Source organism: Dipodomys ordii, unplaced genomic scaffold (assembly GCF_000151885.1).
Source record: "Dipodomys ordii isolate 6190 unplaced genomic scaffold, Dord_2.0 Scaffold110, whole genome shotgun sequence".
Lineage (NCBI taxonomy): Eukaryota > Metazoa > Chordata > Mammalia > Rodentia > Heteromyidae > Dipodomys > Dipodomys ordii.
This window is the reverse complement of record NW_012267326.1, coordinates 6,298,444-6,319,849: the sequence shown is the minus strand read 5'-3', so window position 1 is coordinate 6,319,849 and position 21,406 is coordinate 6,298,444. Positions and strand designations below refer to the sequence as shown.

At 37.6% G+C, this 21,406-nt stretch overlaps 1 protein-coding gene across 1 annotated transcript in view; it reads left to right on the top strand.

Annotated features, from left to right (window-relative positions):
- Positions 1-21,406, top strand: part of Clasp2 (cytoplasmic linker associated protein 2) — a 203,186-nt gene that overhangs the window by 1,855 nt on the left and 179,925 nt on the right. Inside the window, exon 2 of the mRNA XM_013028474.1 lies at positions 20,664-20,742. Coding sequence (XP_012883928.1) covers positions 20,664-20,742 — 79 coding nt within the window. The remainder of the gene's footprint in view (positions 1-20,663; positions 20,743-21,406) is intronic.

Here is a 21,406-nt window from a genome sequence, read left to right as displayed (position 1 = left end):
GTGATGTGATTTTTTGTTAGCTGGTCCTATGACTCCTTCAAGGGTGTGATCCAAGGTCTTTCTAGTACATGTTCTCTTTTGTGCTCCTTACTAGATAGTGCAGCCTGAAACAGTTTAGCAACTAGGAGAGACTTGTCTTAAGCTGCCACCATTTAATCTACATAGGTATTTCTACCTATATAGTCAATATTCTTTGCTGTTATGCATAATTTTCCTCACTTAATGACAGTTCTTCCACTTGAGAATTAGATGCTATACCTCTTTCTTATCTACACAAGGGTATTTTTCACTTTTTTCTGAATCATCAATTGTGTGTGTGTGTTTTTGCACTCAACACGCATGTTCATGTGCACATGTAGTGGGACTTGGCTCAAACGCAGGGGTAGGGTGTTTTTCCTTAGCCCTGTTCCTTTCAAGGCTGATGCTGTACCACTTTAGCCACAGATCCACTTCCACTTTCGTTCATATGGCTTGTTGGACATAAAAGTTTTTTTTTCTTTTTTAAATATTTTTATTGTAAAATAATTAGTACATATCCTATTGAGCATTGTTAACCCCTCTGGACATAAAAGTTTTATGGACTTTTCTGCCCAGGCTGGCTTTGAACCCTGATCCTTACTTAGATCCTTGATTAGGAATGATAATAGACATGAACCACCAATGCCTAGCTGACCTTTTTTCTTTTCTTTTCTTTCTTTCTTTCTAAAAAAAATCATTTAAAAATTTACCCTTCAATTCAATTCAATCTGTCAATTTTTTATGTATACAGTGCATTTTCATCAGCACTTCAAACTACTATCCCTCCAATCTCAGCCTTCTGAGTAGGATTACTGGCATGGGCCTCTGGTGCCTGGCTTGCTTCAATACATTTTGAATATCATCTTTATTCTGGATGTTGTTTAAACAACTGTGAATAAGAGCAGAAGGCAGCTGGGCATGATAGCATGTGCCTATAATCCCAGCATTCAGGAACTAAACTAGGAAGAAGGCTGAGGATTGCAAGCTTGAGGCTAGCTTGGGCTACGTAGTGAGACCTTGTCTCAAAAAACAAAGAAACAACAACAACAAAAACCAAGAAAGGCTCATTCAGTCATTCTCTTTAAGATATATATTGTTGACCTATCAAGTACAGGCTTTTAGTATTCCATTGACTGGATAGGATGGTGAAAAAATAAAAGGATAGATACCATTGATTTTGTGGATTTAGGTTCTAGTGGAGAAGTTACATAGATGAGTGAATAAAACCTGTAGTGTTAGCTGGGTGCTGGTGGCTCATGCCTGTAATCCTAGCTACTCAGGAGGCTGAGATCTGAGGGTCGTGGTTCAAAGCCAGCCTGGGCAGGAAAGTTCATGAGACTTTTATCTCAATAAACCACTAGAAAACCGGAAGTGGTGCTGTGGCTCAAGCCGTAGAGCGCTCGCCTTGAGCTGAAGAGCACAAGGACAGTGCCCAAACCCAGAGTTCAAGCCCCACGATCGACAAAAAAAACCCTATAGTGTTTAATGGTATTAAATGGGCTGGAGAAAAAACAGTGAAGGGAATAAGGGAGTGTTCCTATTCACCTCAACAAAGTGAGGTGACATTTGAGTGGCAGACACTAAAGAAATAGGAATGAGATTTAGCAAATTAAGAGATCCTAGTTTTGAAAAAGGCCAGTCATCATGGCTAGAGTTTAAATGAGAGATGTTAAGAAGGATGAAGTTGGGAAAGCAGGTAGAAAGAGCCTTATTAAAGACTTTTTATTTTATTTTTTGCCAGTCTTGGGCCTTGAACTCTGGGTTTGGGCACTGTCCCTAGGCTCCTTTTGCTCAAGGCTAGTGCTCTTCCACTAGAGCTACAGTACCACTTCAGTCTTTTTCTTTGATTAATTGGAGATCAGAGTCTCATGGACTTTTCTGCCCAATCTGGTTTTGAAGATCCATACTCAGATCTCAGGATCCTAAGTAGCTAGGATTGCATGGTAGGGGCTGTGGTAGCAGTGGCAGTGCAGAGAAAGTGGAAAATGTGAGGTTTGAGTTATGGTAGGTCCAACAGGACCTCATTTGGGATTGGCAGTAAATATTGAGAGAAGGAATTAGGGATAATTGTCTTGTCTGAACAAGGGATGAAAGGTGCTGTGTCATTATTTACTAAGATATGGAACCAGCCCAGATGCCCCTCAGTAGATGAATGGGTCAAGAAAATGTGGTATTTATACACAATGGAATGCTATGCTTCCATCAGAAAGAATGACATCACCCCATTTGTAAAGACATGGAAAGACTTGGGGAAAAAAATCACTACGTGAAGCAAGCCAGACCCAAAGAAACATAGGTTCCACATGTTTTCCCTCATTTGTAAGAATTAGTATAAGTCTAGGATAGTCCTAGCAGAGGATCACAGTAGCTCAATAGCTATGTTCATATGACCATACAAAATGATGCTAATTTCCAAGATAGGGAAATGAGGTTTTTTTGTTGTTGATGTTGTTTTTAATCTACAGTATGAAGTTGTTTCTCTCTCTCTCTCTCTTCTTTCCGCCCTTTCCTTCCCTCCTTCCCTCCCCTTCTTTTCTTTTTCCCTTTGGTTTATCCCCTGTAGTCACTGTTTTTGATTCTGGTACTCTGTCTTGTATATACATTTATCTGATTTGGGGAAGGGAAGGGGAATAACAAAATGGATAAACAAAGGGTGAACCAATGAAGTGATATTCACAAGACACTATGTTGGAAATGAGCTCTACAACTTGGCTGGGAGGGGGAAGTGGTAGAAAAATGAGGTGTTAACAATGTTCAACAAGAAATGTACTCATTACTTATGTAACTGTAACCCCTCTGCATCATCTTTACAACAAAATAAATTTTTTTTTTTTGGTCCGGTTATGGGGCCTGAACTCTGGGCCTGGGCACTGTCCTCAGCTCTTCAGCTCAAGGCTAGCGCTCTACCACTTGAGCCACAGCGCTACTTCCGGCTTTTTTCTTTTTGCTCATGTGGTGCTGAGGAATAGAACCCAGGGCCTCAGGCATACAAGGCAAGCGCTCTACCACTGAGCCACCTTCCCAGACCCCAAATAAATTTTTTTTAAAAAGGTGCTATATACTGAAATGGAGAAGGCTAAAAACAGAACAAGCTGGGTGAAGGAAGTAAAAAGATTGGTTTTGATTATGTTAGGTTTGAAGAGTTTAACATCAAAGTTAAAATATTAAATGGACAGATGTCATAACTGGAGAAGTAAAATTTGGAAATAAGTATATGTATGATATATATGCTCTGGCATTTGACTTTTGCTGAGGACAATCTTGCAGTTTTAGAGGCCTTCACATTTCTTTAAGCAATATGGTAATTAAGTTTCAAGTATGATAACCACTGCTTAAAGAGTCATTGGTGATTCTTAGGTGCTATCTCAAGTGTTTTGTTTGTATTGATCACTTAATCTTTTAAATTGACTTTAGAAAACCAGTATTACTATTTCCTTCTTTTATATACTAAGTGTGCTATTAGTATGTTGCCTTAGGTCATAGTTTTTTGTTTTTGTTTTTTGTCAGTTGTGGAGCTTGAACTCAGGGCCTGGTTGCTGTCCCTGAATTTTTTCTGCTCAAGACTAGTGCTCTACCGTTTTTTAGCCACAACACCACTTCTGGTTTTCTGGTGCTTAATTGAAGATAAGAGTCTCATGGACTTTTCTGCCTGGGCTGGCTTCGAACCCTAATCCTCAGAGCTCAGCCTTCTGAATATCTAGGATTACAGACCTGGCTCCTGGCTCTTAGGTTGTAATTTTGATCATTCTACTGACTGTATTGAACCTAGGTAGAATAGGATGCCTCTATACCTTTCCTTCTCCCTTCCCCATTTTAACTCAGCCTCATGCTTCCTAGGCAGGCATTCTATCTCTGGTTTTTGAGATGCAGTTTCCTTGGACACTTGCCTAGGCTGCCACTCAATCTACTTTATACTTCCTATTATAGCTGGGATGATAGATTTGTACCACCTCATCTAGTTCTTTGACAAGGGGGTCTTTATGAAGTTTTCTGCCCAGGCTGTCCTTAAACTTTGATCTTCCCAATCCTAGCTTTCCAAGTAGCTAGGACTACAGATGTTAGCCTCTGGCATCTGACTCTTATTTCTTCTTTAATATATTTTTTTTTGATGACCTGTTATTTGTCAGCTGTCTCTTCACTTTTCTTCATTGTGAGGATTAGTAGCATTTACAGTCTGCCTACAGCAGCGGTAACAATAAGCTGACACTGAAAAATGATGAAAATAATAAGTACCATTTATATTATAATAGTGCTAGGTTTAGAAATATGCTAGTATTTCTTCTGGAAATCCAAAACCTCAGCGCACTTGGCATTCCCAAGGACATTACTTTTCAACATCAGATGATCTCAGTTTTATTTCTTATAAGTTATCATATCATAAAATGTATCAATTTTAAGTTAGTAAAAAAATAGAGCACAGTTTATCTACTTATTAGTGTATATGAATCTTTCCTGTTCATTTTATCTGCTATATAAGCTGATGATCTTTTTACTATTAACATTGTCCCTTTATATTATTATGCTATACATATGCATGAGAATTTGTTTAGGTTAGTGGTTTTCGGTCCTGTTACATTCAGTGTCTTCCTTTGTTGTTGTTGAGATGGAATCTTAACTATATACTGGCCTTGATCCTCTTGCTTCAGCCTCATAAATGCTGGATTTATAGGCGTGTGTCATTATTCCTGTTTCATGTCCTTATTTAAATGTTCCCTTTACAATCCTGAAATAAAATGTATAACTAATATCTAATATATACTTTTCTCCCCCATGGGGCAAATTGTCTTTATCATGGTTTATATATAAAGTTTGTGAATTCTATGAGTTTTGACAATACAGCTATTCTTCCACATTGGGTGATATGTACATTTCTTTCCTTTTGCTTAGTGTCAGCTGTTCCCTCTTTCCCTCTCTTTCCCTCCCTCCCTCCCATCACTGCCATTGAGTTGCTTAGTTTGTTTTGATCAACGTCCAGTGCAGCTGATGGTACCGCTGTTGTATGTTTTCTCCTGTTTCCCTCTGCTTCTGTGCCCTTCTCCTAGTTTCCCTCAGATGTGCACATATATACCATATATGTGGTCAGCAGCATGGGGTCATTTAGTAATGATAGGACCAGATGAGTGGAGGTCCTTTGTTTCTCAAGTCTTGTTTGCTTTGTCATAATATACATACTTTAAAAAATACTGCTATACGTAATTTAATCCTGAAATAAAATGTATAATGTCTAATACATATGATTTTTTAAAACACCTCCAACAAATCCCCTTAACAGGATTGGTTTCAGAGGCCTCCCTCCTTTGAATATTAAAGCCCACAGGTGTTCAGGTCTTTTCTAATACAGGCTTTTGGTTTTTGTTGTTGTTGTAATTTTTGCCAGTCCTGGGGCTTGAACGTAAGGCCTGGCCACTGTCCCTGAGCTTCTTTTGCTTAAAGCTAGCACTCTACCACTTGAGCCACAGCACCATTTCCGGCCTTTTTTGTTTATATGGTACTGAGGAACCAAACTCAGGGTTTCATGTATGCTAGGCAAGCACTCTACCACTAAGCCACATTCCCAGCCCAAAGTTTTTATATATAATCTATACATATCCTCTTAAATACTTTAATTTGTAGATTTACCTAGTATAATTCAAATGCTATGCAAATAGTTGCTATATTGTTTAGGGAATAATGACAAGGAAAAATGTCTATGTGTTCAGTACAAATACATCATTTTTCTTCAAATACTTTCCTTTTGAGGTTACTTGACTCTGAGGATGCATAACTCTTGAATATAGAGGGCTGGCTATTTCTTTATGTAAATATACCTGTCTGACTAAACAGAAAGACATAATAATGGTCATATGGCTATAGCAGTACATGTAATTGCTGTAATGCTACAACTTCTAATTTTAGACCACTATAGATATGTGATTGCTGCTGATTCAGACTTTAAAAGTGACATTATTTTTGAGGATTGTGCTATTCTGTAGCTCTAAATTCTGAAACTCATTTCTTCAGTATACCTAATTTGAATCTGACTGTGCCATATGATGTTCATTGTATTGTTTTTTGTTTCTTTGTTTTTTGTTTGTTTCTTTGTTTGTTTTTTGTTTTTTTTTTTTGACACAGGATCTTGCAGTGTAGCCTATGCTGGCTTTATTTAAACTTGGCAGTTTTCCTGCTTCAGCCTCTTGAATAAAGAAACTGGCACTGTGTCAGCTTTTTTTTCCTGCCTCCCATTCCTCTATTGATCAACAACTTCCATTGAGTTTTTTTATGCTGTTTTATGTATACTTGTATTATCACAAAATTATTCACTTTCTTTTTCCCTTCTAAATAGAGGAGTTTGATGTTCTTTATCTACATAACTAATTGTGTATATGGACACAGAGACATATAAACATATGTATGTGTCTATGTGTAGTGTTTTAGTGAAACAAAATATACCATTACTTTTTAAATTTGGTTCGTCCCAATATGATGTCTCCAATTATATCTGTTTTTCAGAAAATGACATGATTTCATGTTTTATAGAAATATTCCATTGTCTGTGCATGTGTATGTGTGTATGTGTGTATCAGTCACCTTTCTCTCTCTCTCTCTCTCTCTCTCTCTTGGTTGGTTGTGGGGTTTGAACTCTGGGCCTGGGCATTGTCCCTGAGCTCTTCAGCTCAAGGTGAGCGCTCTACCACTTGAGCCACAGCACCACTTTGGGTTTTCTGTTAATTGGAGGTATAAGAGTCTCATGGACATTACTGCCATGGCTGGCTTTGAACCATGGTCCTCAGATCCACCCAGCTAGTCATATCTCTTTTTATCCATTCATTTATTGGGCACCTTGACTGAGTCCATCATTTGGCAATTGTGAACAGTGCTGCAATAAATATAGATATGCAGGTGTCCTTTTGATATATTGACTTACTATCTTTTGGATATATATCCATTAGTGATGTGGCAGCATTGTAAGGATCGCTCTTCCTGCTTGATTTGAGTGTCCATTTGCTTGGAAGGTGTTTTTCCATCCTGTTACTCTGAGGCTGTATTTGTCTTTGTCAGTGAGGTATGTTTTTTGCAGGCAACAAATGATTGGATCCTGTTTTCTAATCCCAAGTTTCTATTCTGTGTCTTGATTGGAGAGGCGAGCTCATTGACATTTAACATTAATATTAAGAGGTATGTCACATTTCCTGTCACTTTATTGTTTTTGTTATGCTTGCTTCTTTCCACTCCTGCTCTGCTAATCTCTTGTAGTAGGGTTTATTTTTTCCTATATTTTTCTTTTTGATTATCTTTTTCTTCAGGTAGGATATTTCTAAGTACTTCTTGTGGCCTAGTTCCTTCAGCTTTTATCATGGAAAGTTTTTATGTCTCTAGTTCTGAAGGATAGTGTCTTGGTTAAAAGTTGCTTTTCAGGGCCTTAAATTAGGTCTTTTCATGCTCTCCTTTTGTTTTGCTGTCTGCAATGAAACGTGTTATTCTAATGGACCTTCCTTGACTCCTCTCCTTTGCAGTTTTGAATATTTAGTGTTTTTGCTGTGTGTCTAAAGGATGTTTGATCTTTTCTTTTTTTTCTTTTTTTGTTGGTTGTGGGGCTTGAACTCTGGGCCTGAGCACTGTCCCTCAGCTCTTCAGCTCAAGGCAAACACTCTACCACTTGAGCTATAGCACCACTTACAGTTTTCTGGTGGTTTATTGGAGATAAGGGTCTCACGGACTTTCCCGCCTGGGCTGGCTTTGAACCGCGATCCTCAGATCTCAGCCTCCTGAGTTGCTAGTATTACAGGTGTGAGCCACCAGCACCCAGCTTGATCTTTTCTTTTTAGAGAAAAAAGATCGAGGTTGGGGAAATTTTCTGTGACATTATTTTGCTGAATAAGTTCTTAATGTCTTCAGTTATTAATTCTTTTTTTCTCATATATTTCCCATAGCTTGTAGATTTTATTCTGTGTGTGTTTGAGTGTGTCTGTGTGTGCATGCATATGCCTGCATGGTGCACACGTGTGTTGCCAGTCCTGGGGCTTGAACTCAACCTGGGTGCTGTCCTTTCTACCACTTGAACCACATCTTCACCTCTTGCTTTTTGGTGGTTAGTTGGAGGTAAGAGTCTCATGGACTTCCCTGTCTTAACTGGCTGGATCCTCAGATCTTAGCCTCCTGAATAGATAGGCATGAGTTACTTGCACCTGGCTGGATTTGATCTTTTGATGGAGTTTGAGAGGTCTTTAAAATTCTTGTGGTATGTCTTTTTGACTGATCAAATTCCTCTGCTTTTCCTTCAACGTATAATACCCGGTTTTCAACTTCTGTTCTGATACCTAGGCTTTCACCTGTTTTGTTTTGTTTGTTTTTCTTTTTTTTTTTTTTTTGCCAGTCCTGGGGCTTGAACTCAGGGCCTGGGCACTGTCCCTGAGCTTCTTTTGCTCAAGGCTAGTACTTTACCACTTGAGCCTCAGCACCACTTCTGGCCTTTTCTGTTTATGTGGTACTGAGGAATTGAACCCAGGGTTTCATGTATGCTAGGCAAGCAGTCTACCGCTAAGTCACATTCCCAGCCTGTTATTTGTTTTGTTTCAATTAAATTTGGGAAGTGGAGCTCATGTCCATGATTTGGGATTGGTGGTGGTTATTTTTGTGTTGGGTGCTAGTACCAGGGCTTAAACTCTAAGCTTCATGTTCTTACTTGGCTCTTTTGCTCAATTATGAGTTTTTAATTGTTCTTATATGTCTATTTACATATAGATATCTCTGGTTGCGAAAGTCTGGGTGTGCATTTTGGGCCTGGGTGTGAGGGCTATTTCTCCATTAGTTACCTAGGGGAAGAGACTTGAGAGATGAAGCTGACAGCAGATGCCTCTATTTATTGTTTGGCTCGTATCTGCCAGATTAGGTATATAGCTGCCTCTATCTAATAAATGGCTGTGCTGGACTATTTTAAGCTGCTGTATCGCTTGGTGGCAGATCCTCAATTTTGGGGATACTACAGAATTTTCTGTGGTGGGACACACAGCCCCTGTCCAAGTGCTTTTTTTTCCTGGCTTAGGGGGCTTTCCCAATCCTTCCTCTCCTGGTACTGCAGTTTTCTTGTCTCATGTCGCCACTGGCTTTTTGGCTGTAGCCTAGCTTCCTGCAGCTGAAACTTTTGTTGTTCCCTGCCAGTTGGTCTGTCCTCCCGCACCACTTATAACTGATTTATAACCCAGATCTGTGGCAAAGTGTCCTCTGGGCGGTTAAGCTGTTATTGCTTGTCTCTGGGCTGCAAGAGAAACCTCAAGATGACCACATTTTATTGCTCTGTGATATGGGAGATACAGAATGTCTTTGTTTTTGTACACTAGCCAGTCACAGCAGATTGATCCCACCTCCCAAGTCCCTGGATTGGCTGAAAGGTTTGTGAGATTTGTTTCTTTTTCCTCTGCATTTGAGTTTGGTAATTCCTTGGCAGGACTGTCTGATTTTACTTGGTCTTACTGTGTTCCCAATTCCTTGTCTCCAGCTGGGGAAGCTGGACAAGGGTTCCAAATTCGTTGCCACTTTTATTCTGCTTTGTTGGCTTCTCCATACTTCCAGTGTCCTCAGGAACTCCTTGTAGTCTTCATTCTTCCCCTGATTAGAATCTGTTTGTTTTTGTGTCATTAGATTTTTCTCCTTTCAGGAGCAATAATGAATGTTTTCAATCCACCTTCTTGCCCTGACTCCTCTTACGTTCATTCTTATTTTTCATCTCCTTTCTCACTCTTGCTTTTTGGTCCTCATGTGATACTAAATTTAGGTATTAACTGACTCCTGCCTATCCTGTACCTGCACCAGGGCAATAAAGATGAATGGAGGAAAACACAAAATCCTTTTAACTGGTTTCAATTTAAATTCTGGAAACTTCAAGATGTCACCTAATACTGCCTAGTAGTCATACTGAATTTTCTTACATCATTCATTTTTCACTTTTAACAACTATTTTACATTATTCCTCTATTCTCAAACTTGCCAGTCTCTCCCATTAACACTGTCAACTAAGGTCTTGCTTTCTTTCTCACTGAGAAAATGGGATGAATTAGAATTTCTTCTCCCATTGTTATGTGGACACATTTTTTTTTAGTACTTATACCCATAATTGTGTGTGTGTGTGTGTGTGTGTGTGTGTGTGTGTGCGCCTGCGCGCATGCACATGCATGCACACCAGTACTGGGACTTAAACTCAGGGCCCAGGCACTGTTCCTGAGCTTCTTTGCTCAAGGCTGGCAAATAGTAGGACTACAGGCCTAGCCACTGACACCAGCCCTTGATGAACTTTTAATAATTTTTGGATCTATAAATGAAAGTAGATTTGATTTTTTTCCCTTGATTTATTTGTTGGTTGTAATTTTGGAAAATTCATGCACTACAACCATGTGAGAAAGGAGAATGGGATGGTTAACTTGTAGGTTCACTTTCCTTTAAACAGGTGTTTCATGTACTTGAATGTCCATCAGTGGGACTGCCAAATATGACCTTGTACTTAATAGATTGCATACCTCTTGATAGTACCATTGTGTATTCCCCATTCCCACTCACTTTAAGAACCATTGTTGTTGGATATATGTCCAGAAGTGGAAATATCAGGTCATATTTTCCTTTTCTTATCTACCTGATCTACTGAGAGTTAATCACTATTTCTAGTTTTTAAGTGACTTTGTTAAATGAATTTGTTTTTTTTTTTTAATAAACTTTCACTCTATGATGACCTTTTATTTTTTTATTTTTTTGGATCCAGTCGTGGGGCCTGAACTTTGGGCCTGGTAGGCGCTGTCCCTCAGCTCTTCAGCTCAAGGCTAGCACTCTACCACTTGAGCCACAGCGCCACTTCCAGCTTTTTTCTTTTGCTTATGTGGTGCTGAGGAATCGAACCCAGGGTCTCAGGCATGCAAGGCAAGTGCTCTACCACTGAGCCACCTTCCCAGCCCCATTTTGTTAAGTGACTTATTTATATAAAAATAATCTGATGAAGCCAGACATAGTAGCTCGAGCATATAATATCAGCATTCAGGAATGGTTGCAGGAAGATTGTGAGTTTGATGTCAACCATGGGATACATAATAAGATCTTGTCGCAAAAAAATAAAACAACTTGATATTTTGCTTTGACAGTATTTCTGCTCTAAATGATTTGACACTTTATACATTCTATTGAATTGGAACTGTAGCTGTAGTGACAAGACATGTGAGTTTAGTTAATTAATTAGATAAAATCTCCCTGTGTAGTCCAAGCTGTTTTTGAGCTTGTATTCATTCTGCTTCAATCTCTAGAGTGCTAGAATTAAAGATGTAAGCCACCACACTTGGATTTATTATTATTATTACTATTATTATATTGCCAGTCCTGGGGCTTAAGCTTAGGGCCTGGACACTGTCTCTGAGCTTCTTTTGTTCAAGGCTAACACTCTACCACATGAGCTATAGCACCACTTTCAGCTTTTTCTGTTTATGCGGTACTGAGGAATTTAACCCAGGGTTTCATGCATGCTAAGCAAGCACTCTACCACTGAGCCACATTCCCAGCTCTATTATTATCATTATTTTTATTTTGAGTTTTAGGATTTAAAAACACACTAAAATTGAAGCTTGGCCTTAGTCCCCAAATTGACTTTTAGAATTTTGGTTTTTCTACTTGTTAGACATGTATTATGCTTTTAGAGAGAGATGTTTTTAACTTTAAGGGTTATAATTAGAGATATTTGAGTTTCTAAGGAAGTGACAAGGACCAAATTGGAAGACTGCTCCTGTTAGTTTTATTCCTGAGGCATAGGTATTCTACTAAAGTTGAAAGATGTCCAAATAGAAGTTTAGAAAACTATTTATGGCTCCATTTGTAAATCCTGATTTTTGCCACATCATGTTCACCTAGCATATTCTTTATCAGCACAGGGGTTATTATTGGGTCTTTACTAGCCAATGTAATTTTAGAATCAGCTAGTCAACTTACACTAAAAAATGGGGCTTTTTTCCTAATAAGAATTAACTGGACATCATTCTTTAGGGAGAATTGATATCCTTATAATATTGACCATAAAAATTGTTTAGGCATCTTTAATATCTTTGATGCTTATTTTCTCCAAGTTGGTCTTATTCATGTTTTCTGTTAGATTTACTCCTGGATAACTTATAGTTTTGAGAGTAGTATAAATGGTATTTGTTCTGACAATTATGTTTTCTGAAAATTGTATTTTATGATATGTAGAAATGGAATGGCATTTGGTATATTAATTTTCGTGGTTAGCCTAGACATGGTATAATTAAAAGATTTGTCTTCCTGCATTTTGTGAGTGTTTTTCCTTTCAGTGTTCTCTGTATATAATACCAAAGTATAATGACATGCCTCCTTTCTATTATTTACTTTTGGTTGCTTTTAGTGTTTAGGCCAGAATACATAGGATGAGGATGAGTTTAGAGTGTAGGCAAGCTGGGCACCAGTGGCTCACACCTGTATTTCTGGAGACTGAGATAAGAAGATTGCAGTTTGAAGCCAACCCAGGTAGAAAGATAACCCATGAGACTCTTATCTCTAATTAGCCGTTAAAAATCCAAAAAGTAGAAATGACTGAAATGGACTCAAATGGTAGAGTACCAGCCTGGAGCAGCAGGAGATCTATACACACACACACACCACACCACACACACACACACCAGGAGATCTATACACACACATACACACACGCTGGGTACCAGTAGTTCACACCTATAATCCTAGCTACTCAGGAGGCTGAGAGTTACAGTTCGAAGCCAGACCAGCCAAAAAGTCCATGAGACTTATCAGCCAATTAACAAACAAAAAAGCCTGAAGTGGAGCTGTGGCTTAAGCTAAGAGATAGTACCTAGGTGCTGAGTTCAACCCCCAGGATCAGCAAAAAATAAGGTGGGTGAGAAACCTTTTGCTTTTCTTGTGTTTCATGAGTATAGTCTAACACTTCACTATTTAGAATAATGCTTGCTCTGATAATTAGTTAATTTTCTAGTACTGATTTTGAGCTTATGGCCTTGTGCTTTTCTCAACTTTACTGCTCACAGCTGGCACTCTACCACTTGAACCATGCTCCTAGCCCAGCATTTTGCTTGTTATTTTGGAGATATCTCTTAGGCTTTTCTACCTGGGCTTGCTTTAACCTGAGATCTCAGTCTCCTGAGTAACTAGGATTATAGGTTTAAGCACAGGCACCCAACATTCTATACTTTTTAAAGAAAAAAAGCAAAGATTTAAATAAAAACATAAAAATAGGTAGTAAAATAAATTCAGCCACAGCATTCTTCAGCACATAGCCAATTCTGCTCCACCATTTTGTCATAATTCATTGATGTCATATTTTTACTCATAGTGCTTTCTAGTGTTAGGTTTGTATCTCAAGGAAAAGTGTTCTTTAAAGATAAACATGTGGCTAAGGACATGACTAATGACAGAGCATCTATGTAGCAAGACCAAAGTCTTGAATTCAAACCTAACTACAGGTAGGCAGGAAGCAAAGAAGGAATGAAGCAAGGAAGGAGAAAAGCTGAGTTAAAAAGTTGGCTTAAGTGGTAGAGTTCCTGCCCAATACATTGTGAAGCCCTGAGTTCAAATGTCATTATTATAAAAAAAAGTTAACATGTGATTAATGTTGCTGCCCATGCTTATAATACCTGAACTTGGGAGGCTCAGGCAGGATGATTCTAAGTTGGAGGCAATGAGTTTGAGGCCACTCACAGAGTTTCAGGCCAGCCTGGGTTACACTGTAAGACCCTTTCTTAAAAAAAACAGAGAACAAACAAAAATGTCATTATATACAATGTTATATACATTTATAAAAACAATTCCTCGATACCAAATATCTAGCATTTAGATTTCCAACATTTAAAATTACTCTAAGAAAAGTTAGGATCCAAATAAGATATGCATTGTCATTTGCGAATGCATATTAATTTTGTATTGCTGCTATAACAAATTATCACACACTTAGCTTATAACAACACATGTGCTTCTTGAGGTTCGAAGTCTGAAATGGTTTTCACTGGGATAAAGCCAAGATATCATCAGGATTGAATTCCTTCTAAAGATATTAAGGGACAGTTTCTTAGTTTCTAGAGGCTGCTTGCATTTCTTATCTCATAACACCTTTTTCCATCTTCAAACCTAGTAGTTAACATCTTCAAAACTTTTTCTCTGACCCCTGCTTCATAATCTATCATATCTCCTCTGACTGATTCTTCATTTCCTTCTTATAAAGACTTACCCTTAGGATGACTCCCTCTTTTAAAGAACTTTGAAATAACTCCCCACATATATGACCAACTACTTTTTTTTTTTTTTTTGGTTGGTCGTGGGGCCTGAATGCTGGGCCTGGGCACTGTCCCTCAGCTCTTCAGCTCAAGGCTAGCACTCTACCACTTGAGCCACAGTGCCACTTCCGGCCTTTTCTGTGGTGCTGAGGAATCGAACCCAGGGCCTCGTGCATGCAAGGCAAGCACTCTACCACTGAGCCACATTCACAGCCCCTTTTTGACAAAGATACTAAGAGTACATTTTAGGAAAATGGAAGTCTAAGAATTAATGGTATTGGGTGCAAAAGAACTGAAATTGAAGATTATCTTACACTATATGCATAATGAATTTAAAAATTTAAATATAAGACCCCAAAATATAAATACTTTTAAAGAGCCAGCCCAAGTAGCTGATTCTTGTAGTCCTTGCTATTCAAAAGACAGAGATTAAGAGGATCTTGATTCAAGGCCAGCTGGGGCAAAAAGTCAAAGACCTCTTTATCAACAAGGTTGGGCATTTGTCTATTTACTGTCTGTCTATCTCTATCTGTCTGTTTGTCTGTCTGTCTGTCTGTCTGTATCTATCTATCTATCTATCTATCTATCTATCTATCTATCTATCTATCTATCTATCTATCTATCATCCCATTTATGGGGGAAGTGTAAATAAAATAAATCTGAGACCTTATTCAAAAAAAGAAGAAAACTAAAAGGGCTTGGGGGCATGGTTCAAATGGTAAAGCACCTGCCTAACAAGGACAAGACCCTGTTCATATACCAGTACCATCCAAAAAAAAAAAAAAGCACCTCTTGGAAGAAAGCAGAAAATTTGTCTTAATATTTGTCTTAACAATGGTTTTTCTGGATTTGATACCAAAAGCACAGGCAAACTAATAAAAAACAAGTGGGACTACATTAAAAAGTTTCTGCATAGCATAAGAAACAGCAAAACAACAGCAACAAAAAACCCAGTCTACCGTGGAACAAAATAATTGCAAAGCATATACTTATCAAAGTTAATGTCTGAAATGTATACGGAGCTCATATAACTGAGTAACATAAAGAAAGACACATAAAATACCACCCCCCAAAAAAACAAAAAAATGTGAAATTGCCAAAGTATGTGAAAAGATGTCAAAAGAAGACATCAAAATGGCCTGTAGATTAGGAAAATATGTTAAACATCAGTAACCATCAAGGAAGTGCAAATCAAAGCCATATGCAGGGTCATATCCAACTTGTTATATTTCTTGTCAAGAAATCAGAGGAATTGTAATTGATGGTGAGGATGTAGAAAAAGAGGAGCCTTTTTTGCACTGTTGGGGGCCTTTTTGCACTGTTGGTATGAATATATAAACTAGGCTAGCCATTATAGGAAATAGTACTGAGATTTCTCAAAAAAGACCTGTCATATGATACAGCAGTCCCATTTCTGAGTATAAATCTAATAAAATGAAATCACTACTCAAAGAGATTTGTACTCATGTTCATTGAAGCATTATTTATAAGAGCCAAGATATGGACACAACTTGCACATGTTTATCAAGCAGATGGATGAAGAAAATGTGATATACAGGTACACACATGGAAATGTTATTCAGAAAAAGAAAAGACAAGAAAAATCCTGCCATTTGTGGTAATATGGATCAACCTGGAAGACTTTCTGTTAAGTGAAATAAAGCAGGCACACTATATTTTGTGATCTTACATAGATGTGAAATCTGCAAGAAAAAAAAAAGAAAGCCACAGAAAGCAGAATGATAGCTACCAGGGAAAGGTTAAGACCCTAGTTATAGGCCATGTGCTTTCTGGAAATGTATAACATGATGACTACAGTTAACTATTTATTATATACTTCAAAGAGAGTACATCTTTTGTGTCATCATTAAAACAAAACAAACAAAAAACACCAAACTAGATTCTGGATGCTGGAAGCTCACTCCTATAGTCCTAGCCACTCAGGAGGCTGAAATCTGAGGATCTGCCAGCCTGTGCAGTAAAGTTTGAGACTCTTGTCTCCAGTTAATCACCAAAAAAAAGCTGGACTGGAGACATGGCTCAAGTAGTAGAGCTTCAGCTGTGAGCAAAAAGCTAAGGGGGAGAACAAGACCCTGAATTCCTATTCCCTGTACTGCCTCCTCCTAACCACCCTCCCCCTGCAAAAAAAAAAAAAAAATTAAAAAGGGACTCCTTGTGATACATTGGGTAGGTAATCCAGAGTAATTTCTCTCTGTCAAGATCCTTAATCACACCTGCAAAGTCCCTTTTGTCATATAGGATAAATATTTGTAGATTCTGAGAATTAGAATTATTATTATTGCCAGTGTTCACATCTTCATTGAGTCTCTTTTTATATTTGTTGTTATTAAGTAACCATACAAAGGGGTTGCCATTCCATAAATCATGGTATGAGTGCAATGCTTCTTGGTCAGTGTCAGGTGTCAGCTGTTCTTTGTTCTCCACATTAAGCCTTTATTCTTTTGCAGTCTCTTTTTCTCCTGTGTCCTTGTTTCTTGAATTTTATTTGTAGTACTTTCCCATACTTTGGACTCTGCTGATTTCATTGCTATATTTGCCTATTTTTCTATATTTCCTATAGCAGAGTAATTTAATTAATTGCATCTGAAGCTTAATTTGATTCAATTCTTCTTAATAGCAAGACCACTTCATAGGTAATGTTCTCCTTACACTAAGAGTCACATAAAGCCTGAATTTATTTTTTTGGGATGTTCATATCCATTAATGTTTAATAAGTATCTCTATTAATACATTGAGGTTTGTAAAATCTTGGTGTTCTATTGTCATCCATTTATTAGCTGGAATATTTCCCTTACTTAAAACTAGTTACCCACTGGTACATAGTCATATCTTTGGTGCTGATTCTTGACCTTCATGTAAAGAATAGCAGATTTGGGCTGGGAATGTAGCTTAAGTGGTAGAGTGCCTTTTTTTCAGTACTAAGATGTCACATCTCCTGATTTTCAGTTTGTTGGCAGAAGTTTGTTGTACTTGTTTCTTTTATGTTGCATTTTCTTGACTAAGAATTTTTTTTACTTTAACCATTTGAATACCACATCTCTTGGGGTTTTTCTTTTTTAAAATTTTCCCTTTTGGGAAAAACCAGTTGTTTAAGGACACAGGTGGATCTGATGCAACAATGAGAAGTACAAGTTGTCATGTCCAAAACGAGCTTTACAACGTCGGTGGGGGGGGGGGGGGGGAAGGAGAAGGATTGGGGGGGGAGGGGGGAAGGAGAAGGATTGGGATGGGGGGAAGGGGGAGGCTGGGAAGGGATGGGAAGGGTAAACAAAGGAGGAGGCTGCAATGCTTGGTAAGAAATGTACGCATTATCCTGCCCATGCAATTGTAACCCCTCTGTACAGTATGTTCACAAATAAAATAAAATTAAAAAAAATTTCCCTTTTGGGGGGATATTCTGAGATGTGTTTTGAAGCTCTTTAAAAAAAATCAAATTCTTGGCTATTTTTCTCTAAATACATTTAATTGTTCTCTTTTTCTCCTGGAATTCCTATGACATATATGTTAGGCTAATTTGATATTGTTTACTGTTCTAGAATGCTTTGTATTGTCTTCTTTCCTTTTTTATATAATTTGGGTAATTTCTACTAACCTCATTAAGTTCACTGACACTTTTCTTCTCTGTGGAAGATCTATTGCTGAACCCATCTAAGTTACTTTTAACCTCTTTTTATTTTTAATAAAGTACAGTTTTTAGGGTTTTCAAAAATCATTTGCATTTGACTCATTATTTTCATCTTGTATTGAAATATCTCACTAATTTATGCTTGTTCTTAAATAGAGCTTGTTCTTAACTTGTTCTTAATACACTAGTCATTGTTATTTTAAGTTCTCTAATGGTTCAGACCTATATATTATTTTCATATTTTGTTCTCTTGATGTCTTTGCCCTTGGCATTGGCATCCTCTTCCTCTTGCGTGTCTTATAATTTTTATTTGAAAACTGTAGAGTGTTCAAGAAGTATAAGTCTAAGGTATAACTACTACTCATGCTTGGAAATGACAAGCTTTTCTTTTGCTAAGTTTATAATGTAGAGGTAGGAGGTCAGCTTATTCAGGAATTGTGTTAGATTTGCATATTGTGGTTGCTACAGTTACCTAGCTGATGTTTTCTCTAGGCTCCTCTTTAAGTGGGTTTGTTTGGTGGAGGGTTTCCTTGAGTATTTCTGCCAGCTCTAAACTTTAGGCCTTCCTATTTTCCTGTGCTTTACAGGAATTTTCATGTTCCTGCTCTTTCCATTGTGTTAGGTACCTGTTGGTTATTTCAAGCTTATTTCATGGTTGTGAGGAGTGGAATTCATTCTTTTGGTTTTCCTATCTAGATTCAGCTCTTTGACCTTGATTATTGGGGCAAGGCTTCATCCAAGAACCACTCCCCCACAACACAAAACAAAACAAAAACTCCAAAATTAAGACCTTTAATTATTTGAGCCAAGGAATGTAAAGAACTTTTTACCTTTTTCCTTTCCTCTACAGCAGTAGTTTTGTTTCCTATTACCTCTGGTAATATTGTTGTTGGATCTCTTTCCTTCAGGACTTTTCTTTCCTGTAGGACAAGAGTAATGAAAGCATTTGTGCCTTTCCTGCAGCCAGCTGCTCCCTTTTCCCCATAATACTACTACAAAGAGACCCTCCAATTTCCTGCTCAGCCCTCAGTCTTAATTATGAGTGTGGAGGCTTTGTGGACTGAGCTTGCCAGAGAGTATAAAGTAGATAGAGCCTGTGAATGGGTACAAACTTCTGTGTATGGCTACCAGCTCTGTATTTTTGTACTGGCCAACACTCATTTATCAATAGTCTGCTAAGTACAGTTGACTTCTTAATACTAGTTTCATTTTTCTCCTGCCTTCTGTCATATGTGGCCTACTGCTATAGTACCATGTCTTTTTTTTTTTTTTTGTCAGTCCTGGGGCTTGAACTCAAGACCTGGACACTGTCCCTGTTCTTCTTTAAGCTTAAGGCTAGCACTCTGCCACTTGAGCCTCAGCACCACTTCCAGCCTTCTCTGTTTATGTGGAACTGAGAAATGGAACCAGGGCTTCGTGCATGCTAGGCAAGCACTCTACCACTAAGCCACATTCCCAGCCACCGCCCCACCCCAATGTCTTTTTTTTTTTTTTTTTTAAGATTTCAGTTTTGCTAGTTACTTTTCTTTCTTTTTCTTTCTTTTTTTTTTTTTTTAAGATTTCAGTTTTGCTAGTTACTTTTCTTTTTTTTTTTTTTGGGTCCGGTCGTGGGGCCTGAACTCTGGGCCTGGGCGCTGTCCCTCAGCTCTTCAGCTCAAGGCTTTGCTAGTTACTTTTCAACCTCACCTTTTCGATGGATTCAGCAACAGTTATGATTTTGTAGGTGATTGCTTTTTCTTAAAGTAGAAGTGACATTTTCCTTCATTGTAGACAAAAATACAGAGTGTTCTTATATTTTTAGCTGTTAGATTTAGGAAACATTTCAAAGTTATAGAAAGATTGCAAGTATACTCAGAGAACTGATCTAGTCACCTAATTTACCAGTTATTAACTTTCTTTGCCAACTGTACTTTATCAATATTGTCCTATCTATTTACAATATGTTATTGTCATCATTATTGAACCATTTGAAAATAGAATAACTAAACTCCATGACTATTAACTCTGAATACTGTAGTCTCATTTTTTTCAATACCCAAGTGTACTTTTTATTTATTTTGTCCCTGTCCCTGAGCTTTTTCTTTTTTTAATTTTTTTTCCTTATTGAGATTAAGTAGTTACGTAAATTTCACAAATTTCACAGTATTGTAGGATAGTGATACTTAAAGTCACAAACACATTTTAACCTTCACAAGGCACATTGTCATTATTGTGGTCTATAAAGCTTATGGACTCTACAAACTTTTACACTACTGCTGTTGTTTCCAAATTGGGTGATATGTACTCCTTTTGCTAAGTGTAAGCTGTTCCCTCTTAATCTTTCATTCCCTCCCTCCCATCACTGCCCTTGAGTTGCTTAGTTCACTTTCATCAATGTTCAGTGCAGCTGATGGGCCCCTCTGTTGTATTTTTTCCTCTTTCCCACTGATTCTGTGCCTTCCACCTAGCTTCCCTCAGATTGCACACATATAAATACCATATATATGAGGTCAAGAACGTTTTATCTAGAAATAATATGACAAATTAAGAAGTCCTTTGTTTCTTGAGTCTTGTTTACTTTGTCATATCTCCTTGCATTTTGAGTTTAACATCCACATATCAGGGAGACCATGTGCCATTTATATAGTCTCATTTTTTTAAGTTGGTAATAGGTGAAGATTTCTGTGTCAGAAATTATATGCTGATATTAAGGTATGCATCAATAATTTTTATTCATTAAGATCTCTTTCTTTCTGTAGGTATCATTATTAGGATTGGAAATTTTAAGTGCCTTTGTGGACAGATTATCAACACGATTTAAATCCTATATACCACTGGGTAAGTTAAGTTTAATTATTTAAAAATCATTTGAGAGTTTGATACAGTGGCCTTTTCCCCCCTAGTTTTTGTTGAACAGAATTAGTTCCCTGTAAGGTAAAAAAATTCAGTTTTGTACAACCTAGAGGTCTACTCCTTAATGTTCTAGTTTACCCAAAGATTTTAAATTTGTTTAAATATAGAATTACATTCTCATTGAAGCTAACAAAAAAGAACAGTCTCTAAGCATCAGTGCTCACATCTGTAATCCTAGCTGCACAGGAGGCTGAGATCTGAGGATTGCAATCTAAAGCCTACCTGAGCTTTTTTGCTCAAGGTCAGTGCACTATCACTTTCAGCCACAGCACCACTTCAGGTTTTCTGGTAGTTAATTGGAAATAAGAGTCTTACAGACTTTCCTGCCTTGGCTGGCTTTGAACTGAGATCCTCAAATCTCAGCCTCCTCAGTGGCTAGGATTGCAGATGTGAGCCACTGGTACCCGGCTTACTAACATAATTCTAAAGTATGTTCTCCATATACTCTCATAGTAATACATATACATTTGGTTTTCTTTTGTGACTACATATATTGTACAAAAGTAAAAATTTCCAAACCAAAACATAATTTGTATTTAATAATAATCACCAAACTTAATATTTTAAATTTATATAAGTTTTAAACATA